Raw genomic sequence first — 16703 nt, 5'->3', positions numbered from 1 at the left:
CTGCTACCTTCGAGAACACTATCCTTTTTTTTAAAAAAAATTCTTTTTATTGAGTGACTTTCATCATAACACAAACATCACCCAAACAGAAAAACGAAAAAACATTTAAAGGAAAAACAAAGAGAAAAAAAAACCACATAGTGCGGCTACTCACTATCCCAGTAACAAGTGAGTTTAGAAAAAAAAAAACACAAAGAAAAAAGGCAAAAAGGCCGAGAAAAATACAGAAAAGAAACTTAGAATATATAACAATTGACACATATCGCCTGACCTCCTTCCCTGCTGATTTCGGGTTTCCAGTTTTACTAGATTCCTTTTTACCGCTGGTGTTGGTATTTATCTTGTACACCGGAAGTTTTAAACCATACCTGCTATAGTTGGTAAGTTTCTAAAATTACCTTCAATATATACCATAAATTTGTTCCAGTCGTCATTTAACTTTGCATTTTTTTGATTTCTGATTCTTTGCGTCATTTTTGCCAATTCGATGAAGTCATATAATTTGGATTGCCAATCCCTCACTGTTGGTATGTTTATACCTTTCCAGTTTTGGGCGATTAGCATTCTGGCCGCTGCTGTTGAATATTGGAATAAGGTTTTGTCTTCATTTTTTATCTCATCTCCAACAATCCCAAGTAAAAAAGGCCTCTGGTTTTTTTGGGAATGTGTATCTGAGTATTTTTTTTAACTCGTCATATATTTGATTCCAGAATTTTTTCGTTGCCTCACATGCCCACCACATATGTATAAAATTGCCTTCTTTTATTTTACATCTCCAACAGGCCTTATTTCCAGTCTTGTACATTCTACTTAGTTTTTCTGGTGTTAAGTACCATCGGTATATCATCTTTTCTAAGTTTTCTCTAATTGCAGCGCTTGCCCTTCCTCCCTCACCGCTCCATGTGCGTCCCTCCCGAAGCTGCGCGCTCGGTGGAAGAGGACGACCATCCCAGATAGAAGGAGTGTACCGTTCTTCGGTCAAGGGTATACGATAGCTGCGCTCCCCTGCTAGAACCTCCAAACAAGCTCAAGGTCCTTCGAGAACACTATCCAACCATCTCGTCCTCTGTCGTCCCCTTCTCCTTGTACCCTCCATCTTTCCCAACATCAGGGTCTTTTCCAGGGAGTCTTCTCTTCTCATGAGGTGGCCAAAGTATTGGAGCCTCAGCTTCCTTTCAGTGAGCACTCAGGGCTGATTTCCTTAATAATGGATAGGTTTGATCTTCTTGCAGTCCATGGGACTCTCAAGAGTCTCCTCCAGCACCATAATTCAAAAGCATCAATGCTTCAGCGATCAGCCTTCTTTATGGTCCAGCTTTCACTTCCATACATCACTACTGGGAAAACCATAGCTTTTACTATATGGACTTTTGTTGGTAAGGTGATGTCTCTACTTTTTAAGATGCTGTTTTTAAGATGCTTTTAAGAATCAAGTAATAGAATACATAAATAGGATACAAATGGAGTAGCAGCAGTCTTCCTCTATAGTACATTTAACCTCATGGCCAATTTAGCCATAGACAATATCCGGGGATAACTATACCTATGTAAGAATGACATTATATTTCAACACTAAAAAAGAATTTAAATAAGCAATATTTGAAGATGGAGTATCAGTCTAAACACAACCCTGCTTTACTAGAAAATATAGAAAAAAGGTACCTAAAGCCCCAGAATGAACACGTGCCCTTATAATATAAATTCAAGCCTTGTAAATTTAATCCAGGGTTATTTGTCGCTCCAGAACTCTTTACTGTGATGTATGACTTAGTTACTAAGGTTATCACAGCAGTATCCTAAAGTTGCATAGTACATAAAACATTCAGGTTAACAATGCAAGGAGGTTAACTCCCAAAGATAACCTGCTATCAGAGGGTTAAACCAGATGATAGGCCTCTGTCAGCTTCCAAGGAGCTATTGATGGTTCAATCAGTTTGTTTTGAAGGTAAAGTACAACAAAAGGGCACTAAACTTATTCAAACTGTCAACAGACACTATCTAGAATGTTGCTTGCAGGTAAGTAATTTTGGGTGTTTTAAGACTATTATCAAACGGCAATGGCTGCAGAAAGAGACAGCTACTAATAACAAAGAATGCAGCCATCATAAAACACTTTATGGCAGGCACAGGGATCTATAAATTGCATGACATATTGCAACTGCTTTCAGCTTATAAAATTGCTAGTTAAGGGACCACTGCTTAATCAGAAAGAATGCTTCTAAATTTTGCATTCAATGTAAAAGAATAATGTTTTATTTTGGCTGAGGAGGTGGATGGATCTGCATTTTTAGACATAACTTTGAACCCCCTTCAGAATTCCTGAGACTGGTGTTATTAAACTGACCCATTCTTTGTAGATGTGGGAAAGGTCATTATCTGCCATCGTGGTTGAAGGAAAGCAATGAGCTCTGGCGAGAGGAAAAACAGATATCCCAGGAAGGTCTTTAAAGACTCATTTATCTCTGCCTGTGAACCTCTTTTCTAGTCTACAATGCCCTTAGAAAATTGGCTATGCACAGAATCCAGACAATTCAAGAAGTTTTGTTCTGCAGCAGGTCAGGGGAAGGTTAGATGTCAGTAATAGAGACACAACATTGGCATCATCTATCTATCTATCATCTATCTATCATCTATCTATCTCTATCATCTATCTATCTATCCAGATTTGGATTTCTCAGTGACAGGCTCCCCTTTATTGCCAGCTCTACAAAATGGCTGCAGTGGCATGTGAAACATTCAGCTACTTCTGAGCCATTGGCTCTAGGGTACTTGGGGTGTGCATGTGTGTGTGTGTGTGTGTGTGTGTATGTGTGTGTGTGTGTATGTACACACAGATGGATCATTGTGAAGTAATACCTTAACAGATATACATTTTAAAATGACTTAAGTGTTGGAGTTGCTGGGTCCAGGTTCAAATGTTAGGGTTCTCTTTCACCTTTGAGCCAATCTCAGAGGATTTTGCTTGCACAAGATATAACATTTATAAGCCGGGTGCTGAAACTTCATACCTTAAAGGGGTTGGCAATGGGAGAGCACATTCCACATCTGAGAAAATTTGAGCAAAATTAAATTTTGGTAAGAAAAGCACCTTTCTTTCTTTCTTTCTTTCTTTCTTTCTTTCTTTCTTTCTTTCTTTCTTTTACAGGAAGTTCCATACTTCCTTTAGTTGTCACCAAATTTGCCGTGCAGTAACTTTTATCTGCAGCAAAATTTCACAGGAAATTTGGAGGGGCTGAGTTGAGACAAGGGCCTGTCTTATGCCACCAAGCGCTTTCACATTAAACCATCTGAATCAGGACAGGCTGTGCAAGTACAGGACCAGTGCTTGGGAGCAGTGGTCAGCAGGATGAAAGTGAATAAACTCAAGCTGAATCCTGGCAAGATGGAGGTTCTGGCAATAGGTAGTTCTTAGGTCCGAGAAGTAGGCAGGCAGCCTGTTCTACACAGGGTAGCGCTTCCCTTAAGGGATAGGTGCACAGCTGGGGGTATTTCTAGATTTTGCTCTGTCATTAAAGGCCCATGCAGCCTGAGTGGCAAGAAGTGCCCAGCTTTGCCCATTCCTCTACCTGGATAACCTGGCTGCAGTAGTCCATGCTCAAATAATGTCCTGCATGGATTGTGTTCTGTGTGGAGCTACTCTTGAAGACTGCACTTCATGATGTGTTACACTAGCACACAGAGTCCTGAATGGTTTAGGAACCAAGTATACTTGAAGCGGGACATGGGTGGCGCTGTGGGTTAAACCACAGAGCCTAGGACTTGCCAATCGGAAGGTCAGCGGTTCAAATCCCCGTGACGGAGTGAGCTCCCATTGCTCGGTCCCTGCTCCTGCCAACCTAGCAGTTCAAAAGCATGTCAAAGTGCAAGTAGATAAATAGGTACCACTCTGGTGGGAAGGTAAACGGCGTTTCCGTGCGCTGCTCTGGTTCGCCAGAACCGGCTTAGTCATGCTGGCCACATGACCCGGAAACTGTACACCGGCTCCCTCGGCCAGTAAAGCGAGATGAGCACTGCAACCCCAGAGTCGGTCATGACTGGACCTAATGGTCAGGGGTCCCTTTACCTTTACCTATACTTGAAGCAGCATCTTTTCCATTACCAGCCAACCTGAGTTTTGAGATCTGTGAGGGAAGTTCTGCTTGTGGTACCCTCACTGAATATGAGCCGGGGGGGGGGTGCACACTACAAATAGCAAGGCAGCACCACATCTATGGAGCTCTCTCTTGGTTCAGATCTGACTGTCCCACTTTTCAGGTGACAGCTAAAGACCAACCATTTCCGGAAGACTTTTAGAGCACAGCAGGAGTTTAACTGGGAGTGATATGCTGCTGTTGCTGTGATTTAACGTACACGTGTTGTTGTTGTTTTAATGGTGGATCTTGAATCTGAACAAGATAGTTAATTTCCGGGTTGTCATGATGAAATCTTACAGTTTGAAAAATGCATGTTGTTTTACACATGTTCTTTTAGCTAGAATCTTCTATATTATTTCTTCATTGTCCAGGGCATGGATTTTAAACAGTTTAATACGGTATGGAGTGGTAACATTAGGTGGTGCACAAAGCCATTGGAAAGAAGTACAAAACATCTGCAGCAGAAAACGAGGAAGAAACACATCAAGGTTTAATGTTATTTCAACACTAAATAACTGGAGATGACAATAGAGATTAACAATTCATTCACCAATTTGTTAAGTATTTAGTACAGATGAAACTGTTTTTGTAGTTTCAGTGCTAATCTGACAAGGCATTTAAGGTGTGTATATTTTCAAACAGATGCACAGGATTGGCAGAATTTCAGTTGATTATGCTTTATTGAATTTTGTTAAATATAGTAAGCTTCAAAATATTCAAAATCTAATTCTGCATTTATTGTCTGTAGATAGGATTAGATTTGCAAAGTTTTAGAAATCTAATAATAGATCTCAAAAAAACCAGATTGGTGGAGAAAAACAAAGCATTGATGATTATTAGTTAAATGAACAGCATATTATAATATTATTTCTTAAATTTGTATGTCACCCTTGATCCAAAGACCACATAGCGGTTTACAACATATAAAATCAAAGTAACCACACACAATGCATAATTATTAAAACAAAAACAAAAGTATACCAATAACCCCCTTCCACAAACACATTTAAAAGGCCTCAGAATGTTAATCAGCTGAAGACCTGGTTATAGAGAAACATTTTTAGCAGGCACCAAGCGAGCCTCTCTGGGGAGAGCATTCCACAAGAGCGGAGCCACCACAGAAAAGGCTTGTTCTCGGGTAGCCACCCTCTGGAACACTTGTGGAGAAGACACACGAAGAAGGGCCTCAGATGAAACTTGCAGGAAGCAAATGGCAACAAGTGACCAGTCTCAATGGCCACAAGCCACCACTGCCTGCATGTTCATGCTTAACCATAGTTGGGTTTAGCATAAAGTGTTGACTGGCCCACTGTGTTGCTGGAATTGTGCTGCTGGAAATGGAGGTTTGTTTCTTCTCATTTTTCTCTTATACTCTGGCTTCCTATTTGAATTGTTTTATTATCCAGCACTATTTTCTTTTATCGTTCAATTGTTTTTGAATATTTTATGGGTTTTATGCTATTAACTTTATGATTATTAACAGCTTTGATTTCTTTCAAAGATAAAGCAGAATAAAATTCTATTAGATACATTTCCTTCAAGTTTTGCTCTAGGCAAGATTCAGTAGAAACTACTTTTTTAGTCCCCCCCCCTCCCCTATTTCTATTGCAGAACCAACCATGTTCAGGGATTTATGAGAATTAACAAGTCAAGAAAGTGATCTGATAAAAGCACTTAACGCCAACATGCCTGTAAGCAACCCAAAACATGCCAGTTAATGAATAAGCTTCTCGTCTATACATAGGAGAAAAGCTAATCCTTTGGTATATTGATATATTATATTAACTAAGTTATATTAACTAAGGGACACCGCAAAATAAACATGAATAAACTGCTTTTCAGCAGTTAAGGGCTATTGCCTCCGCATGCTTTCAAGAAAGCTTTCCAAACAAGGCTACTAGTGACGATGGGAATGCTCTGCTCTGCCTCCATGGTCAGAGGTGTGGAGCTTCTGAGTGCTTCTGACAAGCAGACCAGCAGTGGACGTGTAGGGGATATGCAAAATCACAGATTTGTTGTTGTTGTTTTGTCATTTAGTTGTGTCCAACTCTTCGTGACCCCATGGACCAGAGCACGCCAGGCACTTCTGTCTTCCACTGCCTCCCGCAGTTTGGTCAAACTCATGCTGCTAGCTTCCAGAACACTATCCAACCATCTCGTCCTCTGTCGTCCCCTTCTCTTTGTGGCCTCCATCTTTCCCAACATCAGGGTCTTTTCCAGGGAGTCTTCTCTTCTCATGAGGTGGCCAAAGTATTGGAGCCTCAGCTTCACGATCTGTCCTTCCAGTGAGCACTTTTTATGATGCTGTCTAGGTTTGTCATTGCGTTTTTCCCAAGAAGCAGGCGTCTTTTAATTTCGTGGCTGCTGTCACCATCTGCAGTGATCATGGAGCCCAAGAAAGTATCACCATTTTTTTTTTCCTCACTAGGAAGAGAGTACTTCTAATAGAGTGCTTCTGAGTAAAACATAACCAAGTCTGAAAGTTGTGTTTTATTCTGTAAAAACAGAACACTGGGGGGGGGGGGATGTCATAATATGGGCATGAGGAAAGTGCTCATTCTCCTCCATCCAGCTTCTCCTGCTGCTCTGGCAGGAGCCCCTCCCAAGTTGCAGGTAGCGGTGGTCAGCATTATTTCCTCTTCTTTCTTAGCAATAGTGATTAAGTACCCTTAGCAATAGGGACGCGGGTGGTGCTGTGCTATAAACCACAGAGCCTAGGAATCGGAAGGTCGGCGGTTCGAATCCCCATGACAGGGTGATCTCTCGTTGTTCGGTCCCAGCTCCTGCCAACCTAGCAGTTCGAAAGCATGCAGTGCAAGCAGATAAATAGGTACCGCTCCAGCGGGAAGGTAAACGGCATTTCTGTGCGCTGCTCTGGTTCGCCAGAAGTGGCTTAGCCGTGCTGGCCACATGACCCGGAAGCTGTACGCTGGCTCCCTCGGCCAATAAAGTGAGATGAGCGTCGCAACACCAGACTTGTCCACAACTGGGCCTAACGGTCAGGGGTCCCTTTACCTTACCCTTAACAACAGTGCTGCCTGACAAGGGCTGAAGCATTAGAGCTGCCTCCACATTTTGTTCTCTTCCTGCAGAAATGTCCAACTGACTCACTTTTTTTATATAAATAAATAAATAAATAAATAAAAAAGCTAGGAGTCTGGGGCCCCAGCTGTCACAGTGTACCTAGGTGCCTGGACCTGGGTTACTTGGATCCCCGCTTCCCTGGTGAACTGCTTTGCATGTCACATTAAACCACAGTTTAAATCAAGCTGTGGTTTAATGTCTGTCCTCCTCAGAGTTCCTGCAGTGCTCCTTCCCAGCTCCTCCTGCTGCCATGTTGCAGACAAAACCAGCCGAAGTATCTCACATCACATGTTGTCTAAATTTGGCTCATGTTGTTCATTTAATATAAAATGTTTATATTAAAATTAAGTGTTAAATGAGCCCCCACCCCACCCCCTCTCTATATGATTGCCATCAGGTATATGGACGAAATGTTTGAATTTAGGCTGCACTGTAATTGGGGGGGGGATTACATAGGGAAAGAAGCAATGACTATTAATGTAACAGGAAGAAGTCAGAGCAGCCCAGAAAAAGCAGGACAGAAGAGAACTGAATAAAGCATTGGGTGGAGACTCCATGCATATCTGGGTTTTCAAGGGGACAACAAACTCTAAAACTGTGTTTGGGCTTTGGGCACTTTGTATCTTACTGATTAAAAGACAAATAAGGCCACCTATATTTAAACTTCAATATATTCTGACCAGGACAATTTTTCACAATCCAATAATAGCATGGTTCGTGTTTTTACTGCAAACAATAGACCCCCAAGACAGAACAAGTGCTGCTGGTACAAGACAAGTAACCAGCAATTATTGTGTTGACTCCCTGTGACTTTGATCTCTAGGTCATGGCCTGTGCTTTCTGGAGATCTTCAAAGCAGAGACTGCAGCTGAGGTTATTTCCCATTTATGCTGCTTTGCTAGTCACATTACTTTTTTTCAATACTGGAATGTTTCTCTACTGGCATATCACCTCACACTATGTTTTGATGATGAATAAAGTTTTAAAACCGAAAAAAGCAGGCAGTCGTTTCTACACAATGATACTTGGTAGGAAACGATAACTGATTATTCATAATTAATAGTAATAACTCATGTGCATTATTAATCATGCAAAAAATAAATTAATTGAATCTGATATATTTATTAATTTCACAAAAATCCAGAGCTGTTATGCTGCTGTCTTTCCAAATGCATATTTAATTTCTAACAGAGGCATCATATTTTACTCCGTGAACCACTTTCCATTTGTAATATGCCTCTTAGACTGTAAGCCGTTAATTTATATTGCAAATTGCCTTGAGTACAATGGGAGAAAGTTTGAAAAAATAATGTTATTTATATTTATATACACACACACACAAACACACAATACAGTATGATCCATTCTTGTTTGACATTTTTGTTTTGTTCCTAGATTTCATTCAAAATTATTTAAGTCTGAGATATGTGGGTTTTTTTAATGTGCGCAATGAGATTTAGACAACCATTTATTCTCTGCTTTTTCACTATATATAATGCTTATTTTGCAGGGACAGGAGAGAACTAAAAAAGTACAGGAATGGCTCGGATATAATTTTACTGGGGTATTGGTATATTTAGCACGAAAACATTTTGGATTTCTCTTTCTGCCACCTTGGGACAAGACACTAAAAAGCCCTTTAAGTTTGTGTAAAGTGTTGTAAAGTTTACTTGCCAATGCCATGTGGCTCAGACGGCTGCTAGAAACAAAGATTCACATGTGAAGAGAAAAGTGATTGAGGCTCAGTTAAGAAGAAGAAGAAGAGTTTGAATTTGATATCCGGCCTTTCACTCCCTTTAAGGAGTCTCAAAGCAGCTAACATTCTCCTTTCCCTTTCTCCCCCACAACAAACACTCTGTGAGGTGAGCGGGGCTGAGAGACTTCAAAGAAGTGTGACTGGCCCAAGGTCACCCAGCAGCTGCATGTGGAGGAGCGGGGAAGCGGACCTGGTTCACCAGATTACGAGACTACCACTCTTAACTACTACACCACACTGGCTCACAACTGGCTTAACACTCAGGTTGCTTCCATGCTGAGGGACTTAAGCACTGCTGTGGCACTGCTTTTTTTTTTTTTTTGGCAAGTGGCTGAATGTGGAATTAAAACTGTGGTTCCGGACTGCATCTGTCTGTCTGTCTGTCTGTCTATCATCTATCTATCTATCTATCTATCTATCTATCTATCTATCTATCTATCTAGCAATGCCCATCTCCACAACCAAGGTCTTTCCAAAACCTTTACTCAAAGGAAATAATTTCTGCTTCCTATTCAGCAAGCAACACTATTACAGATGAATAGCCTCTTAGTTCCACCTTAATAATTCACTCCCTATCTTTTTTTACTGTGAAATAAATATATTATTGTGTTTATGCAGCTTGCTTAGAAATATATGAAGGCGACTGGATTAAACATTAGCCTGTGTACACTTTAGTATGGGCCAAAATGTAGTCCAGTTCAAAGCAGTGAAATATGGGAGCTTCGCAATCTGGCAGCTGTGCTTATAGAAGCAATGATTGTAGAAATAATACCTTAATGCCAATAGTTGACACCAGCTCCTACAGGTTTCACAGGTTTGGGTGGGAAGGAGGGGGCCTGCCTCTCTGTCCCTATTTCTCCAGGGGCGCTTGGAAAGGACGGATAAGAGCTTTTGAGATAAGCATGTGAAAAGGTAGGTTCAATGAATTGCCCCTTAGTCACATATTATAGAACCTGTTTTCATTAGTTTCATCTTCGGTCTTTAAATCTTGTTATTTTTATGGCAGGTGCAATATATATCTTATGGGGAAACTAATACTGCATCTGCAATAATGAAGAACATTCAATGCTAGTTGTACAGGAGAAAAGAAAGTGATAAGAGAGATTCACTTCAGTTCCACTGCAGTAATATGATGCAGATCGGAATAATATTCACTTTAAAACCTATTTTAATTAACCTTTTCAAAGTAAGATTCTCCTCCTTGTTTTGGCATGATGGTTTGCCTTTATATGAGCTAAAACTATCTTGACCCTTTAAAAAAAAGAAATCAACGTTTTGCATGGAAATGCAACAACAGCCATGATTGTTTTGATGTATAGCTGTGTGACATATTATAAATATTACATCACATAACCACAGAGAATGTCACTCAACAAGACTTTTCCCCCCCAGACAGCATTAAATGAACCATGGATTCTTGCCTCTGAATAGCTCCTTTAAGGAACTACTTTTGCTTAAATGATTAATAGGAGGCATATTGTCAGAAAAATGTACTTAAAGTGAAAAACAGTAAACTGTAGCGATATCATTCATTTTTAAGCAATTCTGTGGTGAAAATGTCTCATAAATTTACATGGCAACACCACTATTAGGCTCTTTGTGCGCAGGACAGCAAACGTGCCTTCCAGTTTGGGGTTAAGGCGATGGGAAAATATTTTATTCAAACTAGGCCACTTAGCAAAAGCCAAGATGGCACATTTATGTACAATTCAGAAGTTGGCACGTTAGACGTATCTAGACTAAAGACAGTTCGGAATCTATTTTCGAAAGAGACTGAAGCACTCAACTTGAAATAGCCACTACAGATCAGGTTGGGAGGCCTGTCCAGATTACTGCAGCACTGCTCAAAACCACAGCAAACCATCTCATGGACTCCATGTCATGTCTCTTTTGGATAAGCCTCCTTTCAGGTTTCTAACACTTTTTTATGCTGAAAGTATGAACATACAGTTCAAAGTTTATGAACTGTACAGTCAATGTTTGCTCACACATCATTTCAGAATGCTTGTCTGATAGGCTGGAAATAGGTAGGTAGGTTTAACTTGAGAGCAACATGGTTATGTGGAATGCTTATGTAGAAAATGCCATGCAATTTGCTTGAATTTTGCCATCCTATCTAAAATACAAGGCTCATGACTCAGCGACTGCATCATGAAGCACTACCTTGCATCTTACATCACCTGTTGCAAGAAATACATGTCTGTCTTTGAAATGAAGTTCTGAGAGCCCCCAATGTCTGGGGCCACTTTATGGGGTCCTGAAGTTATAGTGTTGTGTGTTTCCTTGACAACGACAGCCAATTATGTGGAGTGGGGAAACACATAATTTCATGATCTGGTTAAGTTGCCGTAGATGTTACCAGATCAAAATTAAACAGCTGCTTGCTGGTGCTTGGGTGGCCCCCATGTGATCACCTACCGTATTTTTCGCCCCATAGGACGCACTTTCCCCCCTCCAAAAATGAAGGGGAAATGTGTGTGCGTCCTATGGGGCGAATGCAGGCTTTCGCTGAAGCCTGGAGAGCGAGAGGCATTGGTGCGCACTGACCCCTCTCACTCTCCAGGCTTCAGGAAGCTATCCGCAAGCCTTGCAAGCCCGGCGGGAGTTCCCGCGGGCTCACAAGGCTTGCGGGCAGCAGCCTGCAGCCCCGGCGAGTGTCCGCAAGCCTTGCGCGCCCGGCAGGAGGTCCCGCCGAGCGCGCGAGGCTTGGGGCAGCAGCCTGTCACCCGAAGCACGGGGTGCCCTCCGGAGGGCTCCCCGTGCTTCGGGCGAGTGTCTGCAAGCCTTGCACGCCTGGCGGGAGGTCCCGCCGGATGCGCGAGGCTTGGGGCGGCAGCCTGCAGCCTGAAGCACGCGAAGCCCTCCGGAGGGCGCCCCGTGCTTCGGGCAGGTGTGCGCAAGGCTTGGGGCGGCAGCCGCGGCTGGGGGGGGGAATATATATTTTTTATTCATTTCCCCCCCCCAAAAAAACGAGGTGCGTCCTATGGGCCGGTGCGCCCTATAGGACGAAAAATACGGTATATAGAAATGTATGGGCTTGCTGGTGGGCTTGTAACACAATAGGAATTACAAGAACTCACCAATTATGGGAACACGCAATTCCATATCAGGAATTGCTGCTGCAATTTGCTGGGTATATGTGCATAGGTCCTGTATGAGGCCAAATATTCATATCACTGAATCTTTTTCAATAACATCTGTGCCAGAGAATTTTCCAGTGGATTGTTCAGCTGGTTCAGATCTGCCTAGGTCTCATTCTGCCATCATTAATAGCTCGTGGTTTCCTGGGTCTCAGTGTGGTGACCTGAGATTTCAGAGGCTTAAGCTTCCTTACCAACGCCTCCATTGAAAGGACTAAATTATGAGGGTGAGGTGTGAGAAATAAGGGGTATGCAGGGTTTTTTATGCTTGGTTTCAGAGGTTTTGCCAGTCCCCCCACCTAGGTCCTTCATACTCTATTCCTGTAGTCCCTCTATCGTGACACACCAGGTGGCATCTTCTGCTCCCACTAGGCACAATGCTCTGTCCATATCCCACCAGGTTTTACTCCATGGCTCCCATGCTCTGGGCTTCAGGAGGCCTGGTGATCCAAAATCACTCCCACAAACTGGCCACCTCACCTTGCCTCATAAAAGGGCCTCTGTTGTGAATAGATCAGGGGTCAGCAAACTTTTTAAGCAGTGGGCCAGTCCACTGGACCTCAGACCTTGTGCGGGGCCAGACTACTTTTTTGGGGGGGGGAATGAACAAATTCCTATGCCCCACAAATAACACAGAGATGCATTTTAAATAAAAGGGCACAATCTACTCATGTAAAAACATGCTGATTCCTGAACCATCCACGGGCCGGATTTAGAAGGCGATTGGGCCGGATCCGGCCTCCGGGCCTTAGTTTGCCTACCCATGGAATAGAGGCAGGGAGAGGATGATTCTGTAACCTTTTCACACATTGCCATTAGATTACATTAGATCCTATACACAGCTCTTAGTTTTTACTTCAGCAGCCATTTAAAGTTGGTTGAAGGTTGTAATCAACTATCTTTTACTCAGAGTAGACCAAACAAAGGACAGCAGGCCCATAACTTACATGGGGGTTACATTCCATGGACTGCGCCTAAAGCCAAAATTGTGTATAAACAAAACCCACTGGGTTCAATGATGGGTGGGATTACCGCTGTCATTTTTCCTGAAACTCCACCCTCTTTTTATTTTTTATTTTGCCACGCATGTACTGTAAAGCTGAATGTGCACAAGTTGTAGGCTTACTGTAAATGACTGTGACAACCTTGATCCATTAATTTCAGTGGGTCTACTACTCGGAGCAGAGGTTAGCTGAATACAATACTAAATATTTTACAATTGAAAGTAATGCATGTATAATCCAAGATACTAACCTGTACCTCTGATAGTCTCCTTCATCCTTGTCTTTGCAGACTAGTTCATTTGGGCATGCTGTATTTCCAAGCAAACTCAGGTACTCCAAGGAAGGCACTGCTTCAACCAGATGATCCAGCAGGCTTTCCAGTTCTGTTATGTACTCAAGATTATGAGTTAAGGATTCAGTAACAAAAGGATGACTGTTAAATAACTCCATTTACACACACACACACACACACACACACACACACACCATATTGTATGCGGGAAAATGTAACATTAATTGGTGCTAGCAGAAAGGGGACTACATCCAAGTCATTTTTTTGGCATAAAATGAAAGGTCTTGGGTCCCCCTCCTTCATTTTTTTTTCCTCCTCTTTTCTTCTTTTCTAGATGACTCTCTGCAACACATTAAAAACTTTGACAAAATGATGGATGTCGGATGGGGAAATGGTTAGTGATTGCTAAAGCCATGAAACTTTTCCAACATGGCAACAAGCAGCAGTTACTTTCACAGTACATTCATCACTAAATGTATTACAGTTCCTAGGAAAAATGAGATTTAAAATGGAGTTAAATGACAGCAGCCCAAATGCACCAGAAAGAATAAAAGTGCTTTTGGTGGCACTGCGGCGTTAATTGGTTCATAGGCACAAATGCTTGATCAAATGTTACCATGAACCCATTGGTATTCCCGCTCCACAGTTTATAACACACACAACTTCAGAGTGGAAGGAAACAGTAAAACCTGCCATTAAAGTGGTAGAGTGACCACATGAAATCTTACATTGAAGTTGATTTAATGCATCCACTACAAACATACACACAACTCCCGAAACAGGCTATAAAGGATTTGTAGTCCAGTTCTAGGTTGCTCAAGAAAGAAAGAAAGAAAGAAAGAAAGAAAGAAAGAAAGAAAGAAAGAAGTACCACAAGTATTTCTGCAACCAGAGCTGGACTTTTCCAAAGTTTGGGCTTTTGTGTCAAAATGTACATACAAGAGTGTCTAGTGCACAGTTTCCAAAGGCTTGAGAACCTTCCTAAATCTGGCACTGTGTTATGGGTGCTAACTTAAAGACTTCAAAGCCGCCGCCCCCCAGACCCTTTAATAAGAAACATAAACCCAGGTTCTTTGGAACTCCTTGTTCAGTTCCTTAAGAGTCCTGCTTTGCATCTAGGATTTGGAAGTCAAATGAAAACAGGGAAATTTTGGTTCCCACAGATCCACCATAAAAATCAAAGATGGGGCATGGAAGAAAGGTATGGGGAAAGGATGCCAAATTGGTTGTGCAGGCTGAAAGCCATTCCCACCCAAACATTGCCACACTGCTGGTGCACGTGACATGAATAGCACTAGTAACATGTCAGGTTAAAAAAAAAAAACTGGCATAAAACTAGCCTGAGAAATCCCATAATGAAGGCTCACAAATGGTGATCAGCATCATGAGGAGGCAAGGTGTGCTAATACCTCATGCCAATTGGCAAAAGGTGAAGGGCACATTCAAGCCGCTCTGCTTCTTACTCTTTGTTTCTCTGCCCTTTGTTCTAATTGATTTAGTGCTGCAAATTCTCATTTTCTCTGTTTTCTCTTTTAAACTGATTCTTGTTAGTTTATGGCGATCCTGCATTAGCTGTATTTTACTACTTTATTATAATTTTGCTTGTTTTAATGCCTGTAAGCAGCCCAAAGAACTTCAGCTAAAGGGCAGCCTATAAATTGCATGTATCAATAAATAAACAATGGAACAAATTACTGGTTTAAACGAACAATTCACTCTTTTACTCTCCCATGCCTGGAGTTGTGTGCAACAATTATTATGTGGCTATCTTAAATGCTCAGTTCTTTTATGTTGCTTGTCCCCAGCATTGATTTATGTTTTCCTGTTATCTTTGTTATCTCTTGCAGATGGAATGTACCCCATTTCTTCACCTCAATAACTGAAGGGCAAGGGTATCACCACAGGATAGAAACAGAACTTTTGCCCTTTAAGACCTTCCCTTCGCTACATGCACTCCAATTTGCATCTTATTTGCAGCAGCCAACAAGCAAATGGGAGACTTATCATATACAGCATAAAGCTTGTGGTAGGATTCCACCCCCACTCTCATTTTTCAGATACTGGGCAAAACAACACATGAAGCAGGATGAATGAAGCATAGAAACAGCTCAGTTTTTCCATTTTAATTCAGCCACAGTGCTCCAGATTTAGTCAGAACAGCATTAGACTTAATCCTTCCCCCCCATGGCCCATTGTTCTGTCAACTATTGCCCTTCCCAGGATAGCTGTTCAGTCCACTAAGAGGGGAAAAGATGCTGGCCCACATCTTTTCAACCACAGGGAGAAAAGCAGAGTGGGGAGGATGATCTTTAGTGGGCAAATAGCTCATGGGGAAAGGGTTAAATCACCTCTTCCCTCTGCTGCTTCTCAATTCATACCCACTAATACAAGAGCGTGCTCACTGGAAGGACAGATCGTGAAGCTGAGGCTCCAATACTTTGGCCACCTCATGAGAAGAGAAGACTCCCTGGAAAAGACCCTGATGTTGGGAAGGATGGAGGCCACAAGGAGAAGGGGACGACAGAGGACGAGATGGTTGGATAGTGTTCTCGAAACTACCAGCATGAGTTTGACTAAACTGCGGGAGGCAGCAGAAGACAGAAGTGCCTGGCGTGCTCTGGTCCATGGGGTCACGAAGAGTTGGACACGACTAAATGACTAAACAACAACAATACAAGAGCAAATTGGTGCTTAGAGGGTGTGAAGACAGACTATGGGGAGAAAGAGGGAGCCATTCGCAAGAGTGGTGGTGATGTTGAAGACATTAAAACCAAATAACAACAAAAACCTAAAAGCACAGCTATACAGATAAAACATAGGTCCTGCCAAAATAAGAGAGGCCACAATGCCACCATTCAAATTAAAAAAGGTAAAGGTAAAGGACCCCTGACAGTTAAGTCCAGTCGCAAATGACTCTGGGGTTGTAGCACACATCACGCTTTACTGGCTGAGGGAGCCGGCGTTTGTCCGCAGACAGTTTTTCCGGGTCATGTGGCCAGCATGACTAAGCCGCTTCTGGCGAAAACAGAGCAGTGCACGGAAACGCCATTTGCCTTCCTGCCAGAGCGGTACCTATTTATCTACTTGCACTGGTGTGCTTTCGAACTGCTAGGTTGGCAGGAGCTGGGACTGAACAACAGGAGCTCACCCCTTCATGGGGATTCGAACCGCCGACCTTCTGATCGGCAAGCCCAAGAGGCTCCGCCCACCCAGGGGGGGATAGCATTCCACCAGGCCAATTCTTGTGTTGCTACCCTCCAAAACTCCTGTATGAAATAGGGCCTCAGATAATGG

The 16703-nt window shown here is 42.3% G+C and overlaps 1 protein-coding gene across 1 annotated transcript in view; it reads right to left on the bottom strand.

Annotated features, from left to right (window-relative positions):
- The window catches only part of LRMDA (leucine rich melanocyte differentiation associated), a 734468-nt gene that overhangs the window by 311134 nt on the left and 406631 nt on the right, over window positions 1-16703 (bottom strand). The window contains 1 exon segment of the mRNA XM_081864461.1: window positions 13368-13498. Coding sequence (XP_081720587.1) covers window positions 13368-13498 — 131 coding nt within the window.

Source organism: Podarcis erhardii (assembly GCF_964252035.2).
Source record: "Podarcis erhardii genome assembly, chromosome: 5".
NCBI lineage: Eukaryota > Metazoa > Chordata > Lepidosauria > Squamata > Lacertidae > Podarcis > Podarcis erhardii.
Note: the sequence above shows the minus strand (reverse complement) of the source record. Positions and strands in the feature narration are given on the sequence as shown.